Source organism: Engystomops pustulosus, chromosome 1, assembly GCF_040894005.1.
Source record: "Engystomops pustulosus chromosome 1, aEngPut4.maternal, whole genome shotgun sequence".
Lineage (NCBI taxonomy): Eukaryota > Metazoa > Chordata > Amphibia > Anura > Leptodactylidae > Engystomops > Engystomops pustulosus.
This window is the reverse complement of record NC_092411.1, coordinates 224,598,839-224,626,760: the sequence shown is the minus strand read 5'-3', so window position 1 is coordinate 224,626,760 and position 27,922 is coordinate 224,598,839. Positions and strand designations below refer to the sequence as shown.

The following is a 27,922-nucleotide window of genomic DNA, read 5'->3' as shown; positions in this document are numbered from 1 at the left end:
TCCATGTACAGTGCATGGAAGACACCAAAAGTTTGTCTCCACCTATTGTCCCAGAGACCACTTGGTTTAACATTAAGAGACTAGATAAAACAAGCTAAAAGTTACTGATACATCCTAAATAAAAGCCAGATTGAATATTATTCATAATGTTCTCGTAAATTCACCTGAAATGACCAGTGCACTTTAAAAGGAAGATGCAGAAAGCCCTTCAGTTTCCTACAGAAACCTAAAGTGTCAACATGATCCATTGTTAAGAAGGTGACTACAATGACGTCAGCACATATTTTGACTATTACGCATCACACCCTTCCCCCCCCCGTCCCATCCACGTGTCCCAAGCCACCAGCATACCACCCGCGATCGGTGCTAGCATCAATCACACATGTTACCGGTAAGTCTTTGCTGCATGTACCCACACCTGACGCGTGCCGTACTATTAGGCCACATGTAGTTAAGGGGTTAATATTACAAAGTAGATTATCATCTGCATTATTTATTTATTGAATTTGATTAGAATGCTTTAAAAAGGACCTGTCAGGGGGAATTGAGACTCTAAACCACCCACAGGTGCTAATGGACTGGTGATTCAGTGTCTCACACACCTCTCTATTTACCTAAAATGGGTCTGGTAAAGCAAATCAGACCTCTCTCTAGAGCTCCCCGTGTGCTACTTTAACCCCTTAAGGACACAGCCAGTTTATAGCTTAAGGCTCAGCCCCATTTTTTTGTATTCTGACTTGCTTCCCTTTACATGGTTATAACTTTTGAACACTTACTTATAAAAGATTCTGAGAGTTTTTTCCTCACACGTTGTACTATATTTTAGTGGTAAATTTTGGCTGATAAGTTTTGCGTTTATTTACAAAAAAAAAAAAAGTATGAATTTTGAAAAATGCCATTTTCGAATTCATTGGGTTTTCAGGCAGATAGATTTACCACCTAAATAAGTTGCTTAATAACCTCTCCCATGTGTCTACTTTACATTTTCATCATTTTTGAAATGTCTGGATAATGGATTTTGATGTCATGAGGCTTACAAATTGAATATCGCTTTTCCGTATTTTCAAAATTGACTATTTTGGGGATAAATACTGCTTTGAATGAAATGTTACATATTTAATATCAAAAACTCCCATTAAAAAATCCATTTTCAAATCTGCACCACATTATCATTATGGGGCCACGTGATGGCATTTTTTTTGCGGAATGAGATGCTTTTGTCCAGTGTTACCAATGTTGGTATCCCCTATTGTTGAAAATTTAGGAACTTTTTTTGAGGGCAAGAGTAGAAAAGCATCAATTCTGTACTGGATTTTTTACTTTTGGAGCAGTAAACTTGGAGCATGCGCAGTGTGGGATTGCGCAGATGTGGGGAGCATCAGAACGAAGCAAATATAAAAGATTTATTTTAATGGCGTGCCTATAGCGACTTGGTATAGGCAATATGGGACGCTAAACCACCAGCCCATAAGGACCTATGGGAGGTTTAGATTCCCAAATCGCCCTGACAGGTCCTCTAAGTCAAAAACAAGAAACACCTAGGCTAATTTAACAATTTAATATTTACGCTACGCCTATAGCACAGCAAATTAAAATAGCTCACCTCTATAATTTTCTCATTGCTAGAATTTAAAGTGAAGTACATTTGCATCTCTATAAAAATCAATAGCAATGCAGCATTTAAATTATGTATTCAGGATGTATTTCCCAAGGAGATGTATGTACATGCAAAGTAATAGACAAATGCTTTTACAGCACTACCTACTGCTAATTGACAGTAAGAAAACTCTTAGGAGTGTACAATGGATTGGTGGTTAAATGGGGCGAGCCACGCTTACAATATCAGCAGTTGAAGCAAAAAATGTAATATAAAAAAAATTAAATGGAAGTATATCTGCAACAATGTAAGAACACTTCTCATTTATATCATATAAATAACACAAGTTTTATTGAAAAGACTGAAAAGTGAGAGAAAAGTGCAGATAGTTCAGAATAAGGCCATGTCCATCGTTTGATATTTGATGGATCCTATGTCCATTGTATGTATGTTGATGTACAAGCTCTTGGCAGTACCCTATACCTTCTTCCACAGGGATCCTCAACATAATTTTCTGATAATAAAGTTGCCCTAAAAAGTTTATTAAAGTCTATAGGTGTAGTCAGGCATTGCCTCCACCCCCCCCCCCCCCCCTAAAAATTCAAGCCTCCAACTTGGAATATCTTGCATAGCAAATGCGCATAATGCACACACCACTAGAAACCATTGAGGTACGAGTCAGAATACAAGCATCAGCTCCATAAGCTGGGCTATAGCACCATCAGATTCCACAATGAACTAACAGATCTGAGGGCAAGTGAGATTATCAGCAAAGGGGCAGAGAATGAACTGGGCTGTACAAAGATAGAGGCTTCATAAGGTACCGTGCCTGGTGCAAAGACTGACCAATGGGCACCACCAGACTATTATATATTTTTTGGAACAAATAAAGGCACAAAGATCATTATAAAAGGTATGTTTGAGATCAGAAGTCCCAATAACATTTTTTCAGAAGGGCAATACTCCTCTTACCATTTTATAGCCAAGGTACAGTATGAATTTTACACAAGAATAAATTACACATACTTGTATTTAAATAGTTGACCATTTATGCAAGAAAATCATTAAAGGGCTAAAAAGGGCTTATACCATACATTTAACAAGGGGAGCACAACCTTTTCTCAAGTGAGGATTGCAGTGTCATTCTTTGAGGGGGCGCACAAATATTGTGCAGGACAAATACAGGACAAATATTGTGCAGGACAAATACAGGACAAAGGCAGGCAATAGCTGACGCCACACACCGCAGACTGTAGCACAGCTCACAGATTACGCCCCAGACCATAGCACAGTTAGTTGCTCGGTTGGGTTGGTTGCTCGGTGAGGCTATGGTAGCCCCTGAGATACATTAACATTTTAAAAGTTGATTTTGGAAGGAAGGAGGTCATGTATAACTAATTTAAGATTACCACAGTCAGGGTGCCTGGATCTATGAATAAGTGTTTGTCTGGTTTTTCATGTTTGATTTTGTTGGTAGATTTCCTTAATTTTTTTTTTTACTTATTTTCTTATTTCATTTACTATTTTTGGCTTTTATTTTTTTAACCTGGGGCAAGTATTAGCAGGTAGCATATAATATATGTGCTCCCGGTGTTGTTTTGTACGGATCACATGTAACAATGGTAAGAGTCAGTGTGTCAGCCTGATCCTGCAGATGGCTCTGAGTGCAGGAGCACAGAGTGTCATGTTAGCACACTGGACAGGGAGGGCTCATCGCTGCTCCAGTTCAGTCTCTACTGGAGTCTGCTCCAGTCACATGACCTTGTATCGGGGTCAGGAGCTGCAGCATTAAACCGACTCATATTTTTGTAGTGGGAGCTACAACATTTTCATCTGCCAGGGATTTCTTTTTTTTTGGGGCGGGGGGGGGGGGGGGGCGGGGGCGGATGGAGTAACATTGGCAGTACAAGCGCTGTTACCATCACATCTGTTTTGGGATCACTGTGGGCAGATGTTTCGGGATCACTGTGGACAGTGTCAACAGCTTTTACCGTGGGGGGGTGGTGCCTCTCTCTAAGAAAAGTTGCTCCAGAACAGATATATCTTTATCTTATAGGAAATGTAATTTACTAAAAAAAAAAAAAAAAAAAAAAAAAAAGTGTCAGCTTTTTATGTCTTCTGAAAGTAGAAAATCTAAAAGGATGTGCTTGAAATGTTCTATAGCTAAAAACCCATTGCATGCAATTTTATTTGAACTCTTAAGCACTAGTGTGCCGCGACACATGGTCGGGTGTGCCGCGGGGAAAGTTCCCCAAACTATGGTGCCCCCTGTGTGTTGTTTCCCAGCAATGCGCAGCGATACGCAGTCACGGCTTCTTACAATGTAGGAGACGTGTACAATAACACATCCGCAAGCTTTGAACCTCGCGCGACAAAATGACATCACCGAGGCCGGCGCATCATCCTGAGAGCGGAGAGACTCTCGCATTTGCCCACTGCCAAGGTAATGCCCACCATATGCTGAGTATATGAGCTGGCACTTGTACTCTGACCTCATGGCCATAGTACTTCTCATTGTACTCCTTTATTTTGCACTATATGAGCCACATAATAATCAGCACCATATACTAAAAACAGGGAGAAACTGAGAACTGTTGAGGAAGAGCTTCGTGTGTGTCTTTCCACCATTCCTGCCAGGATATCCCTTTTGTGTTTATCGAAACAGGCCCAGGTTTCACAATGAGTGAGTAAAATAAATTTACAATCTATATTATTAACTATATGTATAATATGACTGTTTTAGTGTCATTTTGTGCTATTTTGGTTGGTGGTGTGTCCCAGGATTTTCTAAGTATAAAAAGTGTGCCGCGGCTCAAAAAAGGTTGAAAATCACTGCATTAAAACAGCTAGAATCCTGGTGCAGGAGCTACAGAGATACTCCAACCTGCAATCTCAGGGTGCGTCCACACGTTCAGTTTTTCAGATGCAGTTTTTGATGCCCGAACCAGAGTGGAGTGAAAATAGAGGAGGAGGAGCACTTCTTATTGATAAGTCCTCACCTATTATGATCCAAATCTGCTTTTGGTTTTAAAAACTGCATCTGAAAAACTGAATGTGTGGCTGCACCCTTAGGCTTTAAAATAGTGCTAAGCTCCTCCTGAAATTTTGTGGGACTGCAGGTGCCGGCCTCCAGTACCATCTGTGAAGGCCTTCATGCCCACAGACAGGGCTCTGCATGCCATACCTTTTCACCATAACAGAGGTCATGTGGTTACATCCCAATGAAATGCCCCACCTAGTAACCAATCACTGTAAAGCTTCTAATTACGAAGAGCACTACAAGAAGTGAAAGCAATGCAGTGATTGGTTGATATAGGCATGAAGAGCTTTTTGATTAGTGTTTTCAATTACAGTCCCTTTTAAACATAAAGAAACTGTAAAATCACATCTTTTGGACCTAACATCCACATAGAGATCAACCAGGTGAAGCTTTTATGTGAGATATCAATAAAACTAAAGAGGAGAGCAAAAGAATTAAAAAAAAAAAAAATCAAATATGAATTGTCATTTTTGCGGGAGTAAATGTTTTATTTTTCTACAGAACAAACTATTCATATATACAAAGCAAACGTAGATTTTCTGAACAACTTTCTCAAAAAAAAAAAAAAAAGTTACAGCAATTACAGCATCTGTTATAATGTTAACATTTCAATGCAGTGTTAAAAACAACGCATCCAGGCTTGACAGATCAACTTTTTCATTTATGTTTAATGGCCAAAAAGTCTCTTCACCCAAACACTAAACTAATCGGCCAAATCAGCATAAAAGCTATACTTTGTTTTTTTAACCAGATGTAATTATACCTTCAAGGCAAAACTCGCCTCTCTTTAGGGAGAAAAGAAAGGACATGAACACAGCTGCACAGCAAACATTGTGGTTTGTGATTAGGGAATTACACATTAGACCAGACTGTATGTATTAGCCCACCCCACAATGTTATAATGCATACAGTCCATAAATGTAGGTTCCTGTGGCTTGGTCTTGTGCACCATTTTTGTTCCATACCGACACGTAAGCAAATTAATGTTGGGAACACCTCTTCTTTCGTCTCTTCACTGGTAACAGAGTGGGCAGAGACGCGTCCATGCACTCTGCCCGCCAGCACACACTATGACGCGGGAGTGTAGCAGCTGCTGAGGTCACCGTGTGCACCGGCAGGTAGAGAACTTGTCTCAACAGGTAGAGATTTGTATTTGCCTGCTCTGTTACAAGTGTAGAAAAGAGGAGCTGCGCAGAGCATCGGAAGGAGAGTATGTAAATTTTTTTTTTCAAACACCAAGGGGCTGTCGGGCATTATTTAGGGCCTAGGCTTATACATGAGTCAATAAATTTTCCCAGTTATTTGTGGTAAAATTTGGGCCCTCGACTTAAACTCAAGTATATTACGGTGCATCAGCTTCAGTAGGACCAATTTCATTACAACAGATGCCACATGTTTACATGCACAATATTTTTCAGACTATAAGATAAGCTTTATAGCGCGAAAAAAAATCTTGCTAAAAAGTGCAAAGGCTAACTGTCTAAAGATACAGGCTCGGTACATCATAGTTGTAATTTCTATGGGGTGAGATCCGATACTAAAAACTGCACATATAAAATGATGGGTGTTCCAGCTTTTTTTTTTTTTTAAAGCAAAGCTAAATTAAAAGAAAAAAAAAAAAAAGGAACATGCAATATGCAAAATAACCTCAGAGACGGCAAACCGCGATTTTTATCTTTTAACTCAAATGATGCAGTATAAAACATATCAGCCCATAATAAAAAGTGCATTTACCAATTTTATAACAGTATAAGAGAATCAACCGCGCAGCATATAGTAGAGAAATTCACTGTGATTTTCTAATTTTTCTCCTCATAATGTAGTTTTTATAGAGTTTCTGTATGTTCCCAGTTAAACCATATGCTAATGAGGCAACCGGAGCAACAAAGTAGTGTCCTCAGCAGCCGGAGCGCTGCTATTCCCTCTTTTCCCAAGGCTGGAATCACGGTGCTCTGTGTGCATGACCTTGCTGCACAATCTGCCTCATTAGAATACGGTTTCAAACAAGAATTTCTCTAAAACATCATAATGGAAAGGAATTATACAGATATTGTACATTTATCTACCACATGCTGCCAGCTGTGCAATTCTTGTTCTTGGGAACATAGCTGATCCACATGAGTTTGGTTTAGAAGTGAGTAGTCTTTAATTCCCTGCATTTAATTAAACTGAACTTAAAAATGAGAGGTCACAGTTGAGTTGAGTCAACTATTTAACACCCAAAAAAAAAAAAGTTAGTTTAGTCTTTTGGCATTAGTTTTTCAGTAGCACCACAGCACACCAATCCACCACCAGTCTTGAGTTGCTCTTAAGAAAGCAGCTTAAACTTTGAGAAACATTTGGTAATATTGCTCGCTAGAGGAAGCAGTAAGCAGCAGTTCATGCTGTAATCCCAACCTACCTTTTCTGTGAGGTTTCAGATTTCTATCTACAGGTGGAGGCTCACAGTCAGTGGAGGGCACAGACCTCCTTGGTGGGGTTTGGGGACTGGATCTAAACCCCATGTGAGCTGGAGGTGGAACTTGCATCCCGAATGCTGAGAAATCAAACGTGCCTGGGGTCATGGGAACGTAGTTGGTTTCTTGGATGGGTTCTGTGCAGCTGTTTGAATGCTGCCGAGGAGGAGAATTGGGGTTCATAGGAACATAGTTTTCATCTAATTCTTCTGTAGAGAAACTACCCATTGCCAACATGCTTCTATTTTTCTGAAATGGTAAGTAAAAACATGTAAAAGACATACTTAAAAGCACACTTAACAATATCAACAATAGAAAATACAGTTACTTACAAAATGAAAACCCTCAAGTGAACTAGATCTATCACTGGGGAAAGGACGTGGAACATCATACAACTCTTGGGAACTCATATCTAGAAAAAAAAATTATTATAAACTCAAATGACATAGGTAGACAATTGGGAAAGCGAGTTGGATTAGACACTGTGTTAATTGTGTGTTCAGTTTGCAAAAATATTGATAACATTATTGGGGAAATGGGTGATCACTAGGAAGATATTGTGCAGATCCACTGTCTTCTTCCATATATAAACGTTGCAATCCATAAATCAAGATTGGTAGACAATAGTCAACCACAAGTCGGGACCCTAGAGGTAAACTGCTCACCTAGGAAATGGTAATGGCATATTCTGAGAGATTTATATTTATGAGAAGCCCATATGGCATTTTTCTGCCAGCCTGTGATAATTCTTTCTTGTGTCTTAGTGCAGCCTGCAAGTCATATCAAGCCACACTGAAACAACAAACCAGTCTAAAAAAAGGGAAGGTGAACAGAGTCTGTAAAATTCTGGTACAATTCCACAATTTTACCAACCCCTATATAAAAGATCCCAAATCCAACACTTATAATGGAATAATAAATAATATTTAGATTTTATCTAAATTTGAGTATTATACATTGGGATATGGAAGAGAAAGCCAGGGTTTTCTCTATCAAACCCATTACTCAAATTACAGAATAGGCTGGTAACCCCCCCCCCCCCCCCCCCGTTTCTGTGGTTCAGTAATAAGTTAATGTGAAAACTCCCAATGACTAATAAAAGGTTAAATCTGGAACATTTACAGAGCACATACAAATACACTTTTACTGTTAAGAATGTTACATATAAAAAATAAACAGGTATCCTTACCTTTCCTATATTTATTTAATTCTAAACTAGAGACTGTATTACTACGTGATGTGGCCATTCCTCCTGTAGGCACACAGTAGTTACTGTCAGTCTCTGAGGCAGTGCGTGTTAGACTGTGTTCTGCTGGGGAGCGCTCAGAAGAGTAATAAGGCTTTGGTGGTCTTGGTGGGGGAACATCAGCAATAGTCTCTAACTTTGTTGTAGACTGTCCTAAAGAGTTTTCATGTACAGTCCGAGGTATCTGATATGTGCTTCCTGAGCTGGGTGGAATGTCATAGCTTACAGACATTTGCCTTAGCTGGGATTCCAATAAGGATGCACCGGACATATTAAAAACACTCTGATCCCCATCCACATCTGTACCAGAAGGAGAAACTGCTTTTGGTAAAACATCTTGTGAATAGCTTCTCGGCAAGTTATACAAACTAGACTCTGAGCAAGATCCAGCACGGGATGGAGAGTCATATACACTAGATTGCTGAAAGTATCCATTTAGGGTGTGCTTGTGTGCTGAAGAACTCTTATGAGTGGCAACATTATCATTGCAGTCCGTTTCAGATGTTACCGACTTTGCAGAATCTGCATGAGATCTAAACGTGAAATAGAGAAGCATTAGTAAAATATACAAAAAATAAAAAATTATACAATAATGCAATAGATGTCCCAAACTGAAAACTGGCAAGCAAGATTAGTAAAGATGAGTTTTCTGATGTGCCGTATCCAAGGCTAAAATTGTATATTTTTATATGGTACTTTACTTCTTGAGAGATTGTGCAGCTAAAAATAAAGCCACATGTAACATAACACTTACTAATATACTAGGGTTATCAAAGATGTCCCAATCCCCAGAAAATGACACATCTATTGGTTTCTGGGAGTTTCTGGTGGATGCATGTGACCAGGTCTGTGCTTTCAGGGGTCTGGCTGTCTGGCTTATTCCAATTGCCCCCTTCTTCATATCTGATGCACAGGCACAGACAAACTTAAAATGTTGTACTCTCAAGTACAAATATGCAAAGTGATTTCTGAATTTTGGTATCAATCAGATACATTTACATTCAGGTTCTTTTAAAAAAATTTATTTTAACAGAAGTTGAGCAAAATGTGTTACAGAAACAGATTTGGAATCAGAAAGGTAATTAATATAAAAAAAAAATCAACATTTTTGAACCTTAGTAAGGGGACGGCACAGGAGAAAAATAATATAGATGAATGGTAAATTATTTTAGGGCTTGCTCACTGCAGGGCATTTATCTGCTTGTTGCATGGTTTCTTGCACTAGTTTTTAAGATTCAATTTTGAAAAAAAAGTAGTACTCAAAACCAGACAGGGTGAAACCCCCAAAAGTATTTGAAAGCACAAATTTGGTGTAAACGGTTTAACTTTTATTAAAGGAGTTTGACTATGAAAGACCATATTCAGAAAAGGACTTAACCATTTTACTCAGTTTTATTGCTGTTTTAGCTCCTATCACTCAGGGATGGTCATTGTTATATTGGCGGGGACTCTCTGAGCTGACAATGTGCTTAGAGTATCAGAGTACAGGGTTTAGCTACACTTTCATTTATCTTCTGAACATTCTACTAGTAAGACACATAGAAAGAGAGTTGAGAAAGTTCAAAAATAAGAGATCCATGAGATGGATATAACACACAAAAACACTATCCAGCTATAACACACACATTCAGCTCTGCTATAAAGACCTAATCTGTCTGTAACTTGTAGAGAAAGTCTCTACACACTGCTGCCTGCAGGCCAGAAGTGCCTTAGTCTGAGCTGATCTTGTAATGCAGGGGGCGAGGAGCAGTAGGCAGAGAGCACTGCAATGTGCACAAGAGAGAAGCTATCCATGTGAAGAATCTGCCCTGCCAGACCATAGACAGAAGATTTACAGTCGATCCAAGGACAGACATAATTGTTCACACCAGGATAGTGACAAGTTGGACTTGTATCTGTGAAATGCTGTATTCAAGGAATTAGAGAATGTGTTATTTTGTTATCGAGAGTATTTTCATGAAGCTCATCTTCGTGAGAATACCCCTTTAACTAAATAATTCCACCATTATCTTTTAGCACTTTAGCTATTCATCTTCTGGATTAAAAACTTTCATAATGAAGACTATGATACCCAATATGTATTATTTTTCTGTAGTTGGGGAGGTGGATACATTTTTCTTTTCTGGACTATTTTTTTTCTTAATATATTATCCAGGCAGTTCATGGGACCACTTAGGCCCCTTGATTGCCTTGATGCCATGCTCAAGTGCAATTGCATTTATGAGATCCCCATGTCTCACAGCAGGAGATCATAATCTTCATAATCCCTAAGGTGTGTTAGGTGCTCCAAGGTGCCATAGTATCTAAGGTGTCAGATGCTCAGGAACATAGCTTTCAGTTATCATAGTATCATAGTATATAAGGCTGGAAGGAGACGCAAGTCCATCAAGTCCAACCTTCAAGAATTAAATAAATGTTTTATCCCCATAACCCGTGATATTTTTTCTCTCCAGAAAGTCATCCAGGCCTCTCTTGAACATGTACATAGAGTCGGCCATAACAACCTCCTGCGGCAGAGAGTTCCACAGTCTCACTGCTCTTACAGTAAAGAACCTTTGTCTATGGTGATGGTAAAATCGCCTCTCCTCTAGGCGTAGAGGATGCCCCCTTGTCCTGGTCACAGGCCTAGGTATAAAAAGATCTTTGGAGAGATCCTTGTACTGTCCGTTCAGGTATTTGTACATTGTAATGAGGTCTCCCCTCAGTTATGCTCTGTTTTAAAGTAGAAAAATGGAAATTGAACAGAAAATCGTCTGATCCCCATAGGCTTGAATTAAAACCTCCTGTTATGAATATTGGGGGGGAAGAGGGGTGGGGGAGGAAGCGGTTTCTGCGCTATTTTTTCCACCATTAGCGGACTTTACAGAACACAAGTATGCACTTAGCCTTATGTGACTGCACCATAGAAAACCTCTGCAGAATTTGCAAGTGTTAGTCTATTAGAAGGATAAGAGTGGCCAGAGTAAATATTGCATGCTAATATAAATCAAATATTTTAGAGGAAGTTTGAAAACCTTCAATATAAAAAAGGATATATTATATACACACACATATATATACACACACACATACATATTTTAAGGAACGTGGTTTAAAAAAAAAAAAAGTTTCCATTAGGTATGACTTCCATAAATTCCATAAATATGAAAGAAAATTAAAAATTATTACTTTGCAATCATTACAGTGTAATGCAACTACAACATAATAAAACTATATATTTGCATGCCCTTCAGAAATAATGAAGTATGAGTGATAAAAACAATAAGTCCGTAACAAGTGACAATTCAGTAAAACATTGCAAAAAAACCACACAAATCCACAAAAATAATGGTTATGTTAGATTTTTCAATCCAAAACATACATGTGAGCGATTCCCTATAACATGCAAAGTTCACTTGGTGCTACAAAGCCCTCACACTCACAGCCTTGTAATCTTTTTACTCTCAAAATCTTCAAGTAGCAGATAATCTTCCTCTGATGCAAGAGACGATGACCCATGTCTGATACGTTAACACAAATGACATAGGAACAAACAGGACAATGTGAAATACCCAACACATGTAGCAGCAAACAGAAGTGTACACCCACTAAGGTATAAAGGTAAGCGGACAATGAAGGACTCAGCAATTTCTTCCCAATTTCTGTGATGTCTACCACCAACCTTGTAACAGTTACCTTTAGACATCTCCCACAGAGTCCTGGTGCTATTCAGAAGATGAATTTGAAGCTGTATGTAAATGAGCTATTTTGTTCTCCTCCTCTAGCTTCCTCTACCGCCCAGTTTTTCTATCACTGCTCCACAGCTTGTGGAGTCTGTAATGTTATATTTGTGCCCTTACGCCAGTAACAGTGAAGAATGGACAGCACACGGCTGTTACTTTAACCCCTTAACGCTGAAGCCACTTTTCACCTTCCTGACACGGCCCATTTTTTAAAATCTGACATGTGTCTATTTAAGTGGTTATAACTTTGGAACGCTTTAACATATCCAGTTGATTTTGAGATTGTTTTTTCGTGACACATTGTACTTCATGCTGGTTGAGAAATTTAATCAATATATTTAGTATTTATTTATGAAATAAATGGAAATTTGGCAAAAATTTTGAAAAAAACAATGTTTTCCAAATTCAAAATTTTCTACTTTTTGGAAAGTTGGTCATATCACTAAAATAACTTGATAACTAACATTTTCCATATGTCTGCTTTAACTTGGCATCATTTTTCAAACATCTTTTCCTTTATTTAGGATGTTATGAGGCTTATAACTTTAGGTGCAATTTTTCAGATTTTCACGAAAATCATCAAAACCTACTTTTGGAGGGTCAATTCAGTTAGAAGTGCCTTTATAAGGCCCACATGACAGAAAACCCCCACAAATGACACCATTTTAGAAACTACACCCCTCAAAATATTCAAAACAACCTTTGGGAATTTTGTTAACCCTATGAACGTTTCATGAGGGTGAAAGATAAATGAAAGTGAAATTAGAGAAATGTAATTTTATCTTACTATAGATTCATTGAACACTAAAATTTGCACCTTCACAATGGGTTAAAAAGGAAAATGCATTTTACAATGTTTAGGGCAATTCCTCCTGAGTATGCCAATACCCATTTTGTCACTGTACCCTGCTGTACGGACACAGGGGGGCACCTGGAAGGGAAAGAGCGTTGTTTCGTTTTTGCAGGGCAAATATGGCTGAAAAAGTTTTCATGTGTCAGGATGCATTTGGAGAGCCATAATGGTACCAAAACAGAGGAAAGCCCCAACATGAGACACCATTTTGGAAAGTACACCCCTTGGAGAGTTTAACAACGTGTAATTTGTGTATTTTCCCCAACAGGTGTTTGATTCAATTAGGCCCCAAAAGGGAAAAAAGGTGAAAATTTTCTCAAAAAAGTCACTTTTACCCAAAATTTTTGTAAGCCACAAGGGATAAAAGATGAAACAACCCCATAAATGTGTAAAACTATTTCTCCTAAGCACAGAACTGCACCACTTTTGCATATAAAGTGTTGTATGGGTACACAGTAGGGCTCAGAAGGGAAAGAGGGGCTTTGGCCTTTTAGAAGCCAGATTTGACAATCATCCTTTACATGTGTCAGGATGCAATTGGAGAGCCCTAGTGGTACCAAAACAGAGGGGAACCCCAACAAGTGTCACCATTTTGGAAAGTGCACCCTTTGGAGAATTCAGCAAGGTGTAATATGTGTATTTTCCCCTACAGGTGTTTGCTTCAATTAGGTCCCTAAAAGCAAAAAGATAAACATTTTCCCAAAAAAGTCACTTTTACGGCTAATTTTTGTATCCCATAAGGCATTAAAGATGAAACAACCCCAAAAAATGTGTACTAGCATTTCTCCCGAGTATAAAATTGCCCCACACATGCAAATAAAATGTTGTATGGGTACGCAGTGAAGCTCAGAAGGGAAAGAGGGGCGTTGGCCTTTTAGAAGCCAAATTTGACAGACATCCTTTACATATGTCAGGATGCATTTAGAGAGCTGTAGTGGTACCAAAACAGAGGGGAACCCCAACAAGTATCACCATTTTGGAAAGCACACCCCTTAGAGAATTTAGCAAGGTGTAATATGTGTATTTGACCGTAAAGTTGTTTGATTTAATTAGGACTTAAATAGATAAAAGGTAAAAATTTTCCTATAAAGGTCATTTTACTCCTAATTTTATATAGCCACAAGGGATAAAAAAATTTAATAACCCCTCAAAATGTGTAAACCTATTTCTCTCAAGTGTAGAAGTACCCCACATGTGTATATAAAATGTTGTATGGGTGCACAGTAAAAGGAAAGGGGAATGTTTGCCTTTTAGAAGCCAAATTTGACAGAAATGTTTGACATGCATTTGGAGAACCCTAGTGGTATAAAACAGAGAAGAATCCGAAAAGTGACCCTAATCTTTGAATGCACACCCCTTAGAGAATTTTGCAATGTGTAATATATGTATTTGCCCCTACAGGTGAATGATCCAATTAGGCCCTAATCATTAAAAAGGTGAAAATTTTCCTATAAATGTCACTTTACCCCTAATTTATGTAAGCCACAAGGGATAAAACTATTTCTCCCGAGTGTAGAAGTACCCCACATGTGCATATAAAATGTATTATGGGCGCACAGTAGAGGAAAAGAGGGATGTTTGTCTTTTAGAGGCCAAATTTGCAAGAAATCCTTCACATGTGTCAGGATACATTTGGGGAGCCGTAGTGGTACCAAAGCAGAGGAAAACCCGACAAGTGACCCTAATTGTTGAATGTACACCCCTTGGGGAATATAGCAAGGTGTAATATGTGGTGTAGTGTAATACACGTGGTGAAATGAGAATTTAGAACATACAGGTGGTTTCCAAATATGATGTGCAATGGAGTCCAAGATGGAAATTGCAATTATTTCTGGAAAGTTCAGTGCCCATTATGTGGCGCCCCTTATGAAATAATGGAGGGGTATAGGGAGCAACGGGACATAACAGTTGTTACAATTATTCATTTTACCGAAATTAATTCACAACAGGTTGGGGGTGAATTGTGAATGTCTAGTGTATAAGGAGGTAGAATATACCAGGGGACCAACTAAACTTTTGTCACTCTGGAGTTGTCGCAGGTCTCTTAGTAGTATGTGGTGTCCATCCTAACTCCTCTTTTGGAACAAACTCTTTATTGACTCCTACCTTTAGAAGCAGCAGAATTCGCCGGGAAAATGCTGTCCTGGCAAAACACAGGAACATCTAAACCAGAGGTACAGGGGCCCCGTCCTTCTTGTCCTAATATTAGTTTCCTAATATCTTCCTCTTGAAAACGGAGAAATGATACAGCAGGACCTGCACATTGGAACAGCTCGTAAGAGTTGTACAGCATCATCTGTACAATGTGCATGGCCAGCGCTTTTGTACCATATCTTCGTTTTCTGTAGGGAAATTATCACCAAGTGTTGCTCTTATTCACCCTAGCGATGCCCATTGTGACGAATATTGCTGCTTTTGGCTGGACCAAATCGACCAGCCAATAGCGGCCAACATGGACAGAGGGGGGCAACAAAACCCCTCTGGACCGCAAGGCAAAATTGGTGGCTGTCAGGAACAGCCGCCACCCTGCCCCGATCACAGTATCTACAGACATGGTGATCGGTATTACTGACGTCATAAGTAAATTCGCAGCTATTGGCTCGTCTGAATTGATGAGCCAATAGCAGCGATAATAAACTGGGGGTGTGGGGGGGGGGACGTAACCCTTCTGGTCCATGGGGCAGGATGGATGGCCGTCAGGAACAGCCGCCGTCTTACCCCGATCACTGTGTCTGACCGGTGTTGGAAAGTCACTACCCGCCGCACCGTTCTATAACAACGCTTGTTGGGAATAGGCTATACAATCTTTATTTTTTAAGCAATTTAGACAAATAAGGGCTTATTTTTTGCGAGACGCGATGCACTGTAAAAAAAACCTTTATTTTAGAGGGTGTTTAGCTTATCGAAGCAATTTTATTAACTTTTTACGTGTGGAGGAAAATAAAATAATCAATTCTTGTTTTGTATTTTTAGCATTATTTTGGGGGGGTGTTCACTGTAGCATAACAATAATATATTATCTTTATTCTACGGATCACTACGATTACGGTGATACCTCATTTATATAGTTTTATTTTTATTTGTCCAATTTTATTGAAGGAAAACTAGAATAGAAAAAATTGCATTTGTTTTAGTATTGACATTTTTATAGCGGCATAATTATAGTATTTTTTGGTTTACGGTGCTGGTTGTAAGCTTATTTTTTGCGTGACAAGTTGCTCTTTTTATTGGTATCACTTTGGTGCTTGTAACTTTTTCGGATCACTTTTTAGAACATTTTTTGTAAAGCAATTTGATAAAAAGTTTAAATTTTTTGCAAGTTTTTAGCGTTTTTTTTCTACCACGTTCACCGAGCGGGTCCAATTATGATTATGATTTATTGTACAGATTGTTACGGACGCAGGGATACCAAATAAGTGGGGTTTTTTCGTGATTTAGTGTTTTTTATACTTTATTACTCGTGTAAAGGGAAATGTGGTGTTTGGGGGGGGACTTTCACTTTCTTTTATTATTTATTTTTATTGTAAAAAACCTTTATTTATTTTTACTTTTTTTACATTTACTGCCATCTAAGCTTGAACAAGTGATCTTCTGATCACTTGTTCAAGCTTTTTTACAGGTTACACAGTGCAATACAGATGTATTGCACTGTGTAATGTAAGACACTGAGCATGCTGCGCATGCCCAGTGTCTTACAGCCGGGTCCTGCCAGAAGGCAGGGACCCGGCTTCCGGAGGAAGATCTCGCAGCCACGGGCACCGGCAGTCCCGGGGCTGCGATCAGAGCAGCGGACCCCCCCGGTAAGCGCCGCGGGGGGGTCCGATTCACTTTTAATTAACTTCAGATGCCTCTAACACGCCGCGGTCAGCGCGACCGCGGCATGTTAGGGGTTAACACCCGCGATCGGAGAAACCTCTGATCGCGGGTGTTAGAGGCGGGTGTCAGCTATAATATATAGCCGACACCAGCAGCTTCTGGCGCCGGCTCCGTTCATTAGCCGGCGCCAGAAGCTTGACGTAATAGTACTGCATTTTGCGGGAACGCACCTCCCGCGATGCAGTACTATTACGTCAAATGGCGGGAAGGGGTTAACGGACTGTGAAATAGATCCATTAAAAACTAGAATGGACTACTAACAACCCGTTTTTATGGTTAGACTTCAGTTTACGAAAAGTAGTTGCAAGATTCAGGGAAATTGGTTGAGGAAAAATGACAATAGCATCTGATATTCTCGGACAATGTTTGCCTAGTTAGTGTGTAGGTAACCTTCCTGTGTGTGAAGGAGTAGCTGCTGCCCATCCCCCTGAGAACGCTATAGATGTGTGGGTTAAGGTGGATTGTTGATCACACTTTTACGCTCTAGTAAAAGCATTCATTAAGTGCATATACAGTTTGGTAGCATCACATCAATTTACCAGTTTAACTTGGAATACAAATTCATTTGATGCAACTAAACAGAGGTTTCCTTTGGAGTGAGAGCAAATGTATATCCACCTAACATTTTTCTAGAGGGTAGAAGTGTGGTCACCAATCCACCTGCATCCCCACAACTATATCATATGTAACGGTATGATATTTTAGTAACGTGTTCCTACAATCAGTATACAACTGCCTGGGAATAGTAAAAATATATTCCCACATAACATCTGCAAAAGTTTAAAGTCCAAAAATATCAAATTGTACCTTCGGTCAGCTCAATTGAATATTTCATTAATTTCATGTAAAATTATTTTCGGTGGCTTAACTTTTCTGTAAAATATTTGTACATATTTGTAAAATATTTGTACATTTGTACATAAATGTAAAATGGTTTTCTAACATCCCCACCTTATGGACAAATATTCTTGTACAAAGGGAGATTTATGAAGCTGTTAAAAAACCTGTCTGAAATGTACTGAATCGCCTTTCTTACCAGCACAACTATATATATTTTTTTGGACTGAAAACATTTCCAGAATGACCAGACATGAATAGGACAATACGTTTTTTTATTCTTCCATTACCATCAGAAGAGGCAGCTTTGATTTGACCTGAATTAGATTAAAATACACACATACAGGCAGTCCCCTACTTAAGGACCCCCCACTTACAGACGACCCCTAGTTAAAGACCCCTCTGCCCACTGTGACCTTTGGTGAAGCTCTCTGGATGCTTTACTATAGTCCCAGACTGCAATGATCAGCTGTAAGGTGTCTGTAATGAAGCTTTATTGATATTTTTTTAGTCCCATCACAGCAAAAAATTTTGAAAATCCAATTGTCACTGGGACAACAATAAATTTAGTCTGGAGCTACAATTATAAAAATACAGTTTCGACTTACATACAAATTCAACTTAAGAACAAACCAATGGAACCCATGTTGTACGTAACCCGGGGACTGCTTGTATTAATGCAGTATTGATCCTAACTGTGGATATTAGGCTGCTAGACACCACAGTCCTGAGATAATTTTTGCCCTGTAAAAAGAAGCGTTTACCTTGATGGCTCTGGTTTCTTGCTTTGGCAGTTGATTAACAGTAAATAGTCTGGGGGGTCCTCGTGGTTGTTTGCAGACTCTACAGGTGGTACGTTAAGGAGTTGGTAGGGCTGGGGGAGTTGACCATGGTGTGAATGGGCAGAGACATCGGAGCCTGCAGTCATGGGAATCTCAATGGGTGCTTGTACAGGAACACTGGAGGGTCTCAGATCTACAGAAGCAAATGAATGTTAAAAATAAACCATGGAGTTTCCACTGATGGCATGTTCAGACAAGAAGCATTGGAAGAGGATGTTGCAGGAATGCAGCTTTCCAATTTCTCTAGGATTTTTATCTTTAAACAACTCTAGTCACATTTCTAGGAGATCTTTTATGCACTTAGAGAAGCCAAAACAAAGAGTGGACTTTCACTTATTTCATGAAACCTAGCCAGCATTTCAGGTGGACATTTTGCAACAAAATCAAATAGTAAATCTAGTAGGTTTTTAAGGATGCATCACTGAAAATATATTTTCCCTTTCATTTTGCTTTTGTTAGGATCAATACAGCGTTGAAAATGGGTCAAACCTGTTGGACTTTACTACTCTGTGCTTGAATCTGTATTTATTATTAATATGTCATTAGCTTTTCTGGTTGAACATTATCATAAAAGGGAAGCTGTGGTTGCAAGACTCCCTAATGTGCCATATTCCACATAGCTAATGGAGGCAATATCCTCCAAGTACAAGCGCTACATGTACTGAACAATGTCGAAGACAGTGATTACATATCAGAGCTACTATTATGGAAGACCTACCAGAACAAAAATAGGCATTTACATGAGGGTTGGCAAGCACTTCATTATTTCCATAGTGTTTTTAATTTAGCAACATTTTAGCAGTATCATTCAGACACCTTATGGCAGGGGTGAGCCAAAATATCATAATTAACGACATAGCAAAGCACGACTTTCCATCCTGCTCAGATTTCAGCACATATTATGTATATATGAATAAAACCATCCTGCAAACAGTATTGGTAAATAATTGCGAAATACAGGATCAAACCGGATGTGCAGCAGAGATTAAAGTGTCTTCCTGTTGCATGAAGTCACTGTCTATAAGTAGAAGAGAGCAGGGGTATATACACACACACACACACACACACACACACACACACACACAATGTCCACACCGCCAGCACAGGACAGAGTGTCACCTCTCTATGGCTGTTTCACTGAGAGCAATTCTTCGCTTCATCTAGGGTAGTGGTGGAGAACCTATGGCATGGGTGCCAGTGGTGGCACTCGTTGCCCTCTCTATGGGCACCCATGCCATCACCCCAGCACAGTGTTCACCAGACAGGACTCAAGGCCTCTTGCAGTCACAGGCAGCCCAGGACCCTAGAAGGAAGCTACAATCATAATCAAAACTTCTTCTCCTTCATTCTACTGTATTGGTGTCTTCAGGTGCCTATACAATTTAAACATGTGACAGTAGGGAGTAATAAGTTGCTGCTTAAATTTGTTGCATTGGCAATTTGCGAAAAATATGTGGGTTTTGGTTGTAGTTTAAGCACTCAACGTCTAAAAGGTTTTCCATCACTAATCTAGGGGTTGGACCTAACCAAAGCTCCCCTGTTGTTCGCAACAGTGACTTGATGTAGCAGAGAGAAACTTTCATCTGTGTCATAATATGGAACAACGGAGGCAAATAGCTATTAGTGCATAAGTCAATCACAACCATAGGTGGCTGCAAATTGACACAAACAAATAGGGTCTTGCAAAACACTTTTTCCAGCGTTGTTCCAGTTGCAATTTAAGCACAAAGGAGAAAACTTATCAATCAGGGCGGCATGGTGGCTGAGTGGGTAGCACTTCTGCCTTGCAGCGCTGGGGTCCTGGGTTCGAATCCCACCCAGGTCAACATCTGCAAAGAGTTTGTATGTTCTCTCTGTGTTTGTGTGGGCTTCCTCCAGGTACTCCCGGTTTCCTCCCACACTCCAAAACATACTGGTAGGTTGTTTAGACTGTGAGCCCCATGGGAACAGGAACCAATTTGACAGCTTTGTGCAGCGCTGTGTTATCTGTGTGTGCTATATAAAGAATTATTATTAATCTGTCTACACCAGAAAACTGGTGTGATATGAACCTGAAATGCTATATGCCATTTTTGCTGAAGATTTTAGGGCAATTTAAGGCCGTTTTAAGACTCCTGCAAAAAAGGGGCTTGTCCGCAGTAAAAGGGGGTGTGTCTGCAAAAGAAATAATCAGTCTGCCAGAAAACTCAACATTGTGGTGCAGCTAACTAGACCAACTAAAATGAGGTGCAAAGTACCACTCACCAGTCTTATACTGCTCCAAATTAATCCTTGTGTCTGATGCTGGATAATTAATCTGGAGCAGCAGAGAACTGTCTACTATGTACTGGTCTAAAGACTGACACATTAATACATTTCCCACAATTTTTCTGGTCTTCTGTAGACACAAGCTGCAAGAATATATTAAATGATACATCAGTAATACAACTGAATATTCATGCTCATACAGACAAAACAATCTACCCAACTAAGTCTAACTAACATGTCCGTTATGGGGGCAGTGATCTGGAGGGGGCTGCTAGTTTAGTGGGGTAAAAATAGTTGACAGGTTCCCTTTAAGTAAACTGCACACACAGAAGATTTTCATATGGAAAAAAAAATTTATGCAAAACTGCATCAAATAAAAGCGGTTTACTTATAGTGGGGAAGATTTATCAATTCTGTTGTAATTTGCACCAGAAGAATGTCAACAAAAGAGGGGTTTCTTATGAAAAGGAGGACTGACAAAAGGTCTGTGCAACAAAAATAATAGTAACTCAACAGAATTTTGGAGCAGACAGATTCACAAAGTCGTGGCAGAAAAGGGACATCATTATTACGCAGTGAGATCTCAGCAGACTGCCCATTTTTAAATAGGGTGGTCTGCTGTAAATTACAATCTCCACATCACATTCACTTTCATGCTACTATAATACCACTACAGCCAACATTACACAGAGACTGACTTTACACGTAACAATTATGCCATCTGAAAAACATAAGTTCATTTATATAGTCTTACCCTCTTCAGTGGGGTTGAAACCGCAGATGTCACATATGCTTCGAACCCACCGATTCATTTCCTCTTCACTTTCGGCTACCAAATAAAATATCCGATCAATAGTTTTTATATCAAAAATATAACTATGTTCAAATTCTTTTTTGGGGAAAACCAGTCCAGCATCAACTTGTTCACAAAGGTTCAAGTCAATAATACGAATAGGCTTCTTGGCATGGTCATTTTTGTAGTATTCGAGCACATCAGGATCGCCAGTTAAACGCCCGCTTCGAAGCACAAACCACCTCCGCTTCCATGCCTAAAGGGAAAGAACACAGACGTCAACTATACAAATCCTGTCACATAACAAGATTTCACAAAAATGTTCTACACCAAGATCAAAACATAGAATTATAAGAATTCAGTAGGATGAAAAATCATCCCAAAGTAATTTTACATGGCAAACAATGCCAGTCCCCTTTATGCTGCCTGAACACATTGCACAGGACATGAGGACTGTTCAATGTGTTCAGCCTGTGGAATCAGGTCAATATAATGGTCCGTTTACACAGGCTGCACACATTCATGCACAGACGGCCTTAGGGTCCATGCCCACGAACGTATGTGGGACATATAGTTGTCTATGGCGCCCGGGCTCGGTACGGTGTGCACACCGTTTACTCACCGTACCGTGGCATGGCCGCATAGAAGATAGAGCACCAGTATTCTCTATGGAGAGGAGAGGGGCGAGCAGCAATCACTTCTCCTCCTCTCCAGTGCACCGACGTGTGCCAGACCGGCCGTAGCTGTGTGGGCACATGTTCGTGTACATGCACCCTTACACAGGAAAAGGGGAGAAGTTTGTCTGTGCAGCAATATCATTGTTAGCAGCAGGAGGTTAAGTTCTGGGGAAATAGAATGGAATTGGCTAATGGGTGAAGTTATTCCAGGAATAAGCATTATTCATATTCAAATGGGTCATTAAAATAAGATAATATGTAAATTAGTTTTTAATTCAAATTCTGCTCCCCATGGAAGAAAAATGATGTGTACATACACTGTAATGAAGAATTTAGATGCTTCAGGCCATTTAAACAGTCTTGTGATTTTTTCTCTGTGGAGGAGGCACACAACAGAAGATGGGCGCTGGTCACATGCCCACATCACATGTCCTGCTGTGCCTGGGCAGGTCATGTGATCATCACTATGTTTGGCTACAGTGAGTTGTTTGCAGTGCATCCAGTATGACCAGTGTTGTGGCAAGACCCATCTCAGTGAGGGAATGTGCAGTGATGGCAGTTACACATTACTATGGTAACAGGGCAGGACAGTCTGTTACCTCATCACTGGGTGCAGAGCATAAGAGGGAGGAGGAGTTACTGAGAACTAAGGGATCATGGGAGTTGTAGATGGCAGCCATCTTGGCGACAACTCTGCCTACTTTAGAAAGCCCATAACATTTTGTGAATCATAAAAGGCAAATTATTTAATCTACATTTTATGATTAATGACATTGAATTTTGTGGAGTTCATTTACTTACAGCATTATGGGTTTTTGTATCAATGTTCATATTCCAAGAATAACCCTTTAAGATCACACATGGGTAGGGTGGTTTCCATGCAATACTTGGGTTCTAACCCACAGTTAAGGCAGAGACATTTAGCACATTTTACAGCCCTCTTTAGTTTTAGGTTTTATTTCATTTATAAACCTGAGTGTTTTTTTTTCCATTGAACCACCATTTTTAGGGTGCAGTTACACAGGGTGTCTACATTGCATTTAGAAATAACGTATTCATTTCCCCGGAAACGTATCCGACCGTTAACCCCTTAAGGACGCAGCCATTTTGCAGGTTAAGGCTCAGCCCGATTTTTTGGATTCTGACCTGCGTCGCTTTATATGGTTATAACTTTTGAACACTGTTACTTATCAAAACGATTCTGAGATTGTTTTTTCCCCACATGTTGTACTTCATTTTAGTGGTAAATTTTGGCTGATAAGTTTTGCGTTTATTTACAAAAAAAAAGAAAATATGATAAATTTTTTGAAAAATTTGCCATTTTCGAAATTCAAAATCATTGCGTTTCCAGGCAGATAGATTTACCACCTAAATAAGTTGCTGAATAACATTTCCCATTTGTCTACTTTACATTTTCATAATTTTTGATATGTCTGGATAATTTATTTTGATGTCACGCGGCTTACAAAAAGAATATCGCTTTTCCGGATTTTCAGAATTGACTATTTTGGGGATAAATACAGTTTGGAATGAAATTTTACATATTTAGCATCAAAACCCCCGTATATAACCAACCCATTTTCAAATCTGCACCCCTCAAACTATCAGAAACCGCTTTTACGAAGATTGTTAACCCCTTGAGATCTTCATAGTAATTGAATCAAAATGGAGGTGAAATTTAGAATGGTCAAATTGTTCCCTTATACGTTCATTTAGCCCTAATATTTACACATTTCCAAAATATAAAAAGAGAAAACCCACCATACAATTTGTTCTGCAATTTCTCCTGAGTACAAAGACCCCCCACATGTGGCCGTGACTTGTTTTATGGGCGCACAGCGAGACGCAGAAGGGAAGGAGCGCCCTGCAGCTGCCAGGATTTTAGTTTCCTCATTGGCCCCTTTTGAAGGCTATAAAATTTTCGCTTTTGCGTTATTGGGGCCATGTGATGCCATTTTTTTTGCGGGATGAGATGCTTTTTCCATTGTTACCATTTTGGGGTTGGTATCACCTATTGTTGAAAATTTAGGAACTTTTTTTGAGGGCAGGAGTAGAAAAGCATCAATTCTGTACTGGATTTTTTACTCTTTTTTTTTTTGGTGTTCACCGTATAGACTAATAATCATGTTATCTTTATTCTATGGGTTGATACGATTACGGGGATACCAGACTTGAATATATTTTCTTACGTTTTACTAAATTTGTCAAACAAAACCCTAATGTGGGGAAAAATCTATCATTTATGTATTGCCGTCTTCCAAGTGGCATAACATTGTTACTTTTTTGGCTACGGAGCTGGTTGATGGCTTGTTTTTTGCGGGACATGTTGTACTTTGCACCAGTATCATGTCGGAGTACACATGGTTTTTTGATCGCATTTTATAGCATTTTTTGTGGGATTGAATAGCTAAAAATCATAATTTTTGGAAGGTTTATAGCAGTTTTTTTTTACGGCGTTTATCGTGGGGGTTCAATAATGATTTACTTTTATTCTACGGGTTGTTACGGACGCGGTGATACTATATATGTGGGGTTTGTGTTATGATTTAGACTTTTTTTTTTAGTTATATGTCTCTTTATATGTTTTGGGGGTTTTGGGCATTTTTAGTGATTTATTACTTTATTTTTTTATTGAATAACATTTTTTTTTTTACTTTTTCACTTTTATACCATGGGACATGAAGAAGCAATCTTCTGATTGCTTCTTCATGATAATATTCTGCAATACTCATGTATTGCAGAGTATTATCAGTGTCAGCCTATACACTTGCATAGGCTGGCACTATGCCAGTAAGATGACGTCACAGACGCCATCTTACTGGCAATTCTTGCAGGTAACTCTGGGGTCCAGATCGGACCCCAGAGTTACTATAGCAACGATCGGCGCACCCCGAAAACGGTTCGGGGGGGCCGATCGTGGGGGAAAGACCCCCCAGATACATGTGAGATGCTGCGGTCGCGCTGACCGCGGCATTTAACGGGTTAAGCACCCGCGATCGGAGACAACTCCGATCGCGGGTGTTACACTGGGGTGCCGGCTATCAGTCACAGCCGGCACCCCGTCTTTCCCGATGCCGGTTCGGCTCAGATCTTGAGCCAAACCGGCATCAGCTCAGCGTCCGATATATCGGACGCTGAGCGCTAAGTCACTGAGCTCAGCGTCCGATATATCGGACGCTGAGCGGGAAGAGGTTAAAGAGCATCCAGTGTTTTGTATGTAAACAATGAAAAATACCCCTACTTATTACTAATCGCATGCATTTGCAGTCGGGCAGCGCCCCCTGGCGTTTACACTGCATTGTGTTTCTAAATGTAAATGCCTTATGTGACCACACCCTAACAGGTCTACAGCAGCTTAGTGAAAATTGCTAAAGATTTTTAGAGCTTCCTCTCCATTTATGTTCTAGTTTATTAAAATGACTTCCTCAAAGAATTCAGCAGAGGAATCTTAAAAGTTCAGAAAATTCATTCCGGTTTGAAATGCTGCCACTATATATAGACCCGGGGACAAGAAAACGATAGAATTTAATAACACAAAAATGTTTTGAATTGGTGTCAGAGGCCAAACATGTCACTTCATTCCAAAATAGTCATCCTTTTTAACACATCCTCAATTTCCCCTTACCCAAAAAAATTATGTCTGAATAGTTTAGATTACTCATCATAATGACTCTTGTTGGCTTTGTGCTTCCGTCAGATGTCTAATTGCTTTGCGCAGTACATAAGTACACTGCTAACTTTAGTATATAAGCACCTGCTACTCTTTATGTTTGTTGCTTTCAGTAAGTGAATCACTCATAGGGACTGGCACAGATTAAACAAGAATCGGGGGGGTGGGGGGGGGGAGCAATTTACTAACTGCGCACTTTAATAGGCCATATACAAAGGTCTTCTGGCTGCGAGTACAAAGAAGAGTTTAGTAGTAGCAAAAAGCTTAATGCCAGACAAGCAAACTGACATCAGCAGCCATGCTAAGCACAGGACAAAAGTGCCTCTGTTTTTAGCAGATTGCACAAAACTCCACATAAATTACTCTTTGTTATTGGAGAATATCTCACATTCTTAGAGCACTTCTATTTTTGGATGTGACATATTTATACAGGACTGCAGCAGAGATCTTCCCCGTCTGTTACAGAATAGACTTGAAGGGAAGTTGTCACCAGAGAATGACCTAATTTTTAACCATGTTTTTATGTTGACATTTAATAGGAGTGCATCTTGCCGTTCTCACTCTGGCCACTAGGCTTAATAGACAGAGTTTATATCCCATATTGGGTTACAACATAGGATACCCAAGATACCTATCAGTATATCAACTACTAACAGGAGGAGTAAATAAGATATACAATCATCTATATCTACACGGAGCATTCCTAGAAAACTCCCTATAGACCTCAAGAAATTGGCTCCAATTTGTAGCTCTTGTAGCAGTGATTGCCCTATTCCCCATAAATATGGCAATAAAGTTGCAATCAATTCCTGTTTATTTTTATTTATTTTTGTATTCATGTTAGCATGATAATCTGGGACTTGGGTGGCTACCCTTTGTGTAATCTGTGCAAGAATCCTTGATAAAAAGGATACCACAATCATGCCTTGCGTTTGAATTGCCTTTTGAAGTGCATCTCAAAAAACAATCATAAATGCATTTCCACTGAATTTTAAAAAAATGCAAAACGACTGGTTCTTGTTCTGAAATACACCTGCAATGGGGACAAGTCCCTCTACGATGCATCTGAATTACGCTTCAAAACAAAGTTCAAACGCACCTTATGAATTCAGCCTTAGTAGGGATGCTTCTCAACAACTTCCCAATATGAAGCACTATGAAGTATTATACAATTTTCTAGAGAAGTGCTCACCCGGAATGATCTCCCAGGACACACACAACACTTGGAAAGCAGTAAATCTGGCAGTTGCTACCTAACTAATGGAAGCCAAGACTATGACTTATCATAGTCTTGTAATGTCTTGTAATATGTAACATGTTCCACGTTATTCATTACATATCACTTCTGTGAACATGCGGTTGGGGCAGCGGGGCACTGATGACAAAGCAAATGCAAATCAATGAAATATGTTCATTTACACTTTAGGAAAAGGTTTTCCAGGAAGTAAAACTGATCTACAACTGAACAAAATAAGGAAAAAACAGGCTGAATGGAAGTTTCCACTCCACTAACCACCATCCTGATCATCTGTTCCTCATGCACATTTGGATAACATTTCCTGTTTTTCAAACTATTGTCACCAGCAGCAAAATTACTTTTTGCTGTTGCATCTAACTTTAGCTTTGCTGCATACACAGAAAAGTACAGTAATCATAAGGCTTGTGGTATGTAAATAGACTAATGTATGCAAAACTTTTTTTTCTAAATTTACAGTTAAAGTTAAAGGAATACTGTGCAATATATCATTAATGGTGAATTTGGAAGTTTCTTTAACCTCTTCCTGCACCATGACATACATTTAGGTCTCGACTAAATATTATCCTCTTGACAATTTCTGCAGGTGTCATTTCTGAAAGAGATTTCTTGAAAGTGGACAGCAAGTTGAATAATTAGTGGGTAAGTTAGTGGGTAAGTTAGTTTCGGTAAGTATTAAGTTATTATCAAGTTCACTATATTAACCATGATCAGCATACATTTGTTGAAAGATTTGTGAAATTTAAAAATAAAAATAGAAAAATATGTGGCCTAAAATAAAACAGGCTTCACTCCAGGAGAGCCTTTTCCA

General features: G+C 39.3%; 1 protein-coding gene across 7 annotated transcripts in view; it reads right to left on the bottom strand.

The window, feature by feature from the left end:
* The window catches only part of GAB1 (GRB2 associated binding protein 1), a 77,695-nt gene that overhangs the window by 13,668 nt on the left and 36,105 nt on the right, over positions 1–27,922 (bottom strand). For 4 of the 7 annotated variants that reach the window (XM_072119760.1, XM_072119777.1, XM_072119737.1 and 1 more), the window contains exons 2-6: positions 21,471–21,765; positions 18,392–18,602; positions 8,283–8,872; positions 7,426–7,505; positions 7,039–7,342 (exon numbers count right to left, since the gene is read on the bottom strand). In XM_072119760.1, coding sequence (XP_071975861.1) covers positions 7,039–7,342; positions 7,426–7,505; positions 8,283–8,872; positions 18,392–18,602; positions 21,471–21,765 — 1,480 coding nt within the window. Of the gene's footprint in view, positions 1–7,038; positions 7,343–7,425; positions 7,506–8,282; positions 8,873–11,761; positions 11,840–18,391; positions 18,603–21,470; positions 21,766–27,922 lie in introns of all 7 variants that reach the window. The other 3 variants (XM_072119746.1, XM_072119728.1, XM_072119753.1) reach the window with 1 other exon arrangement.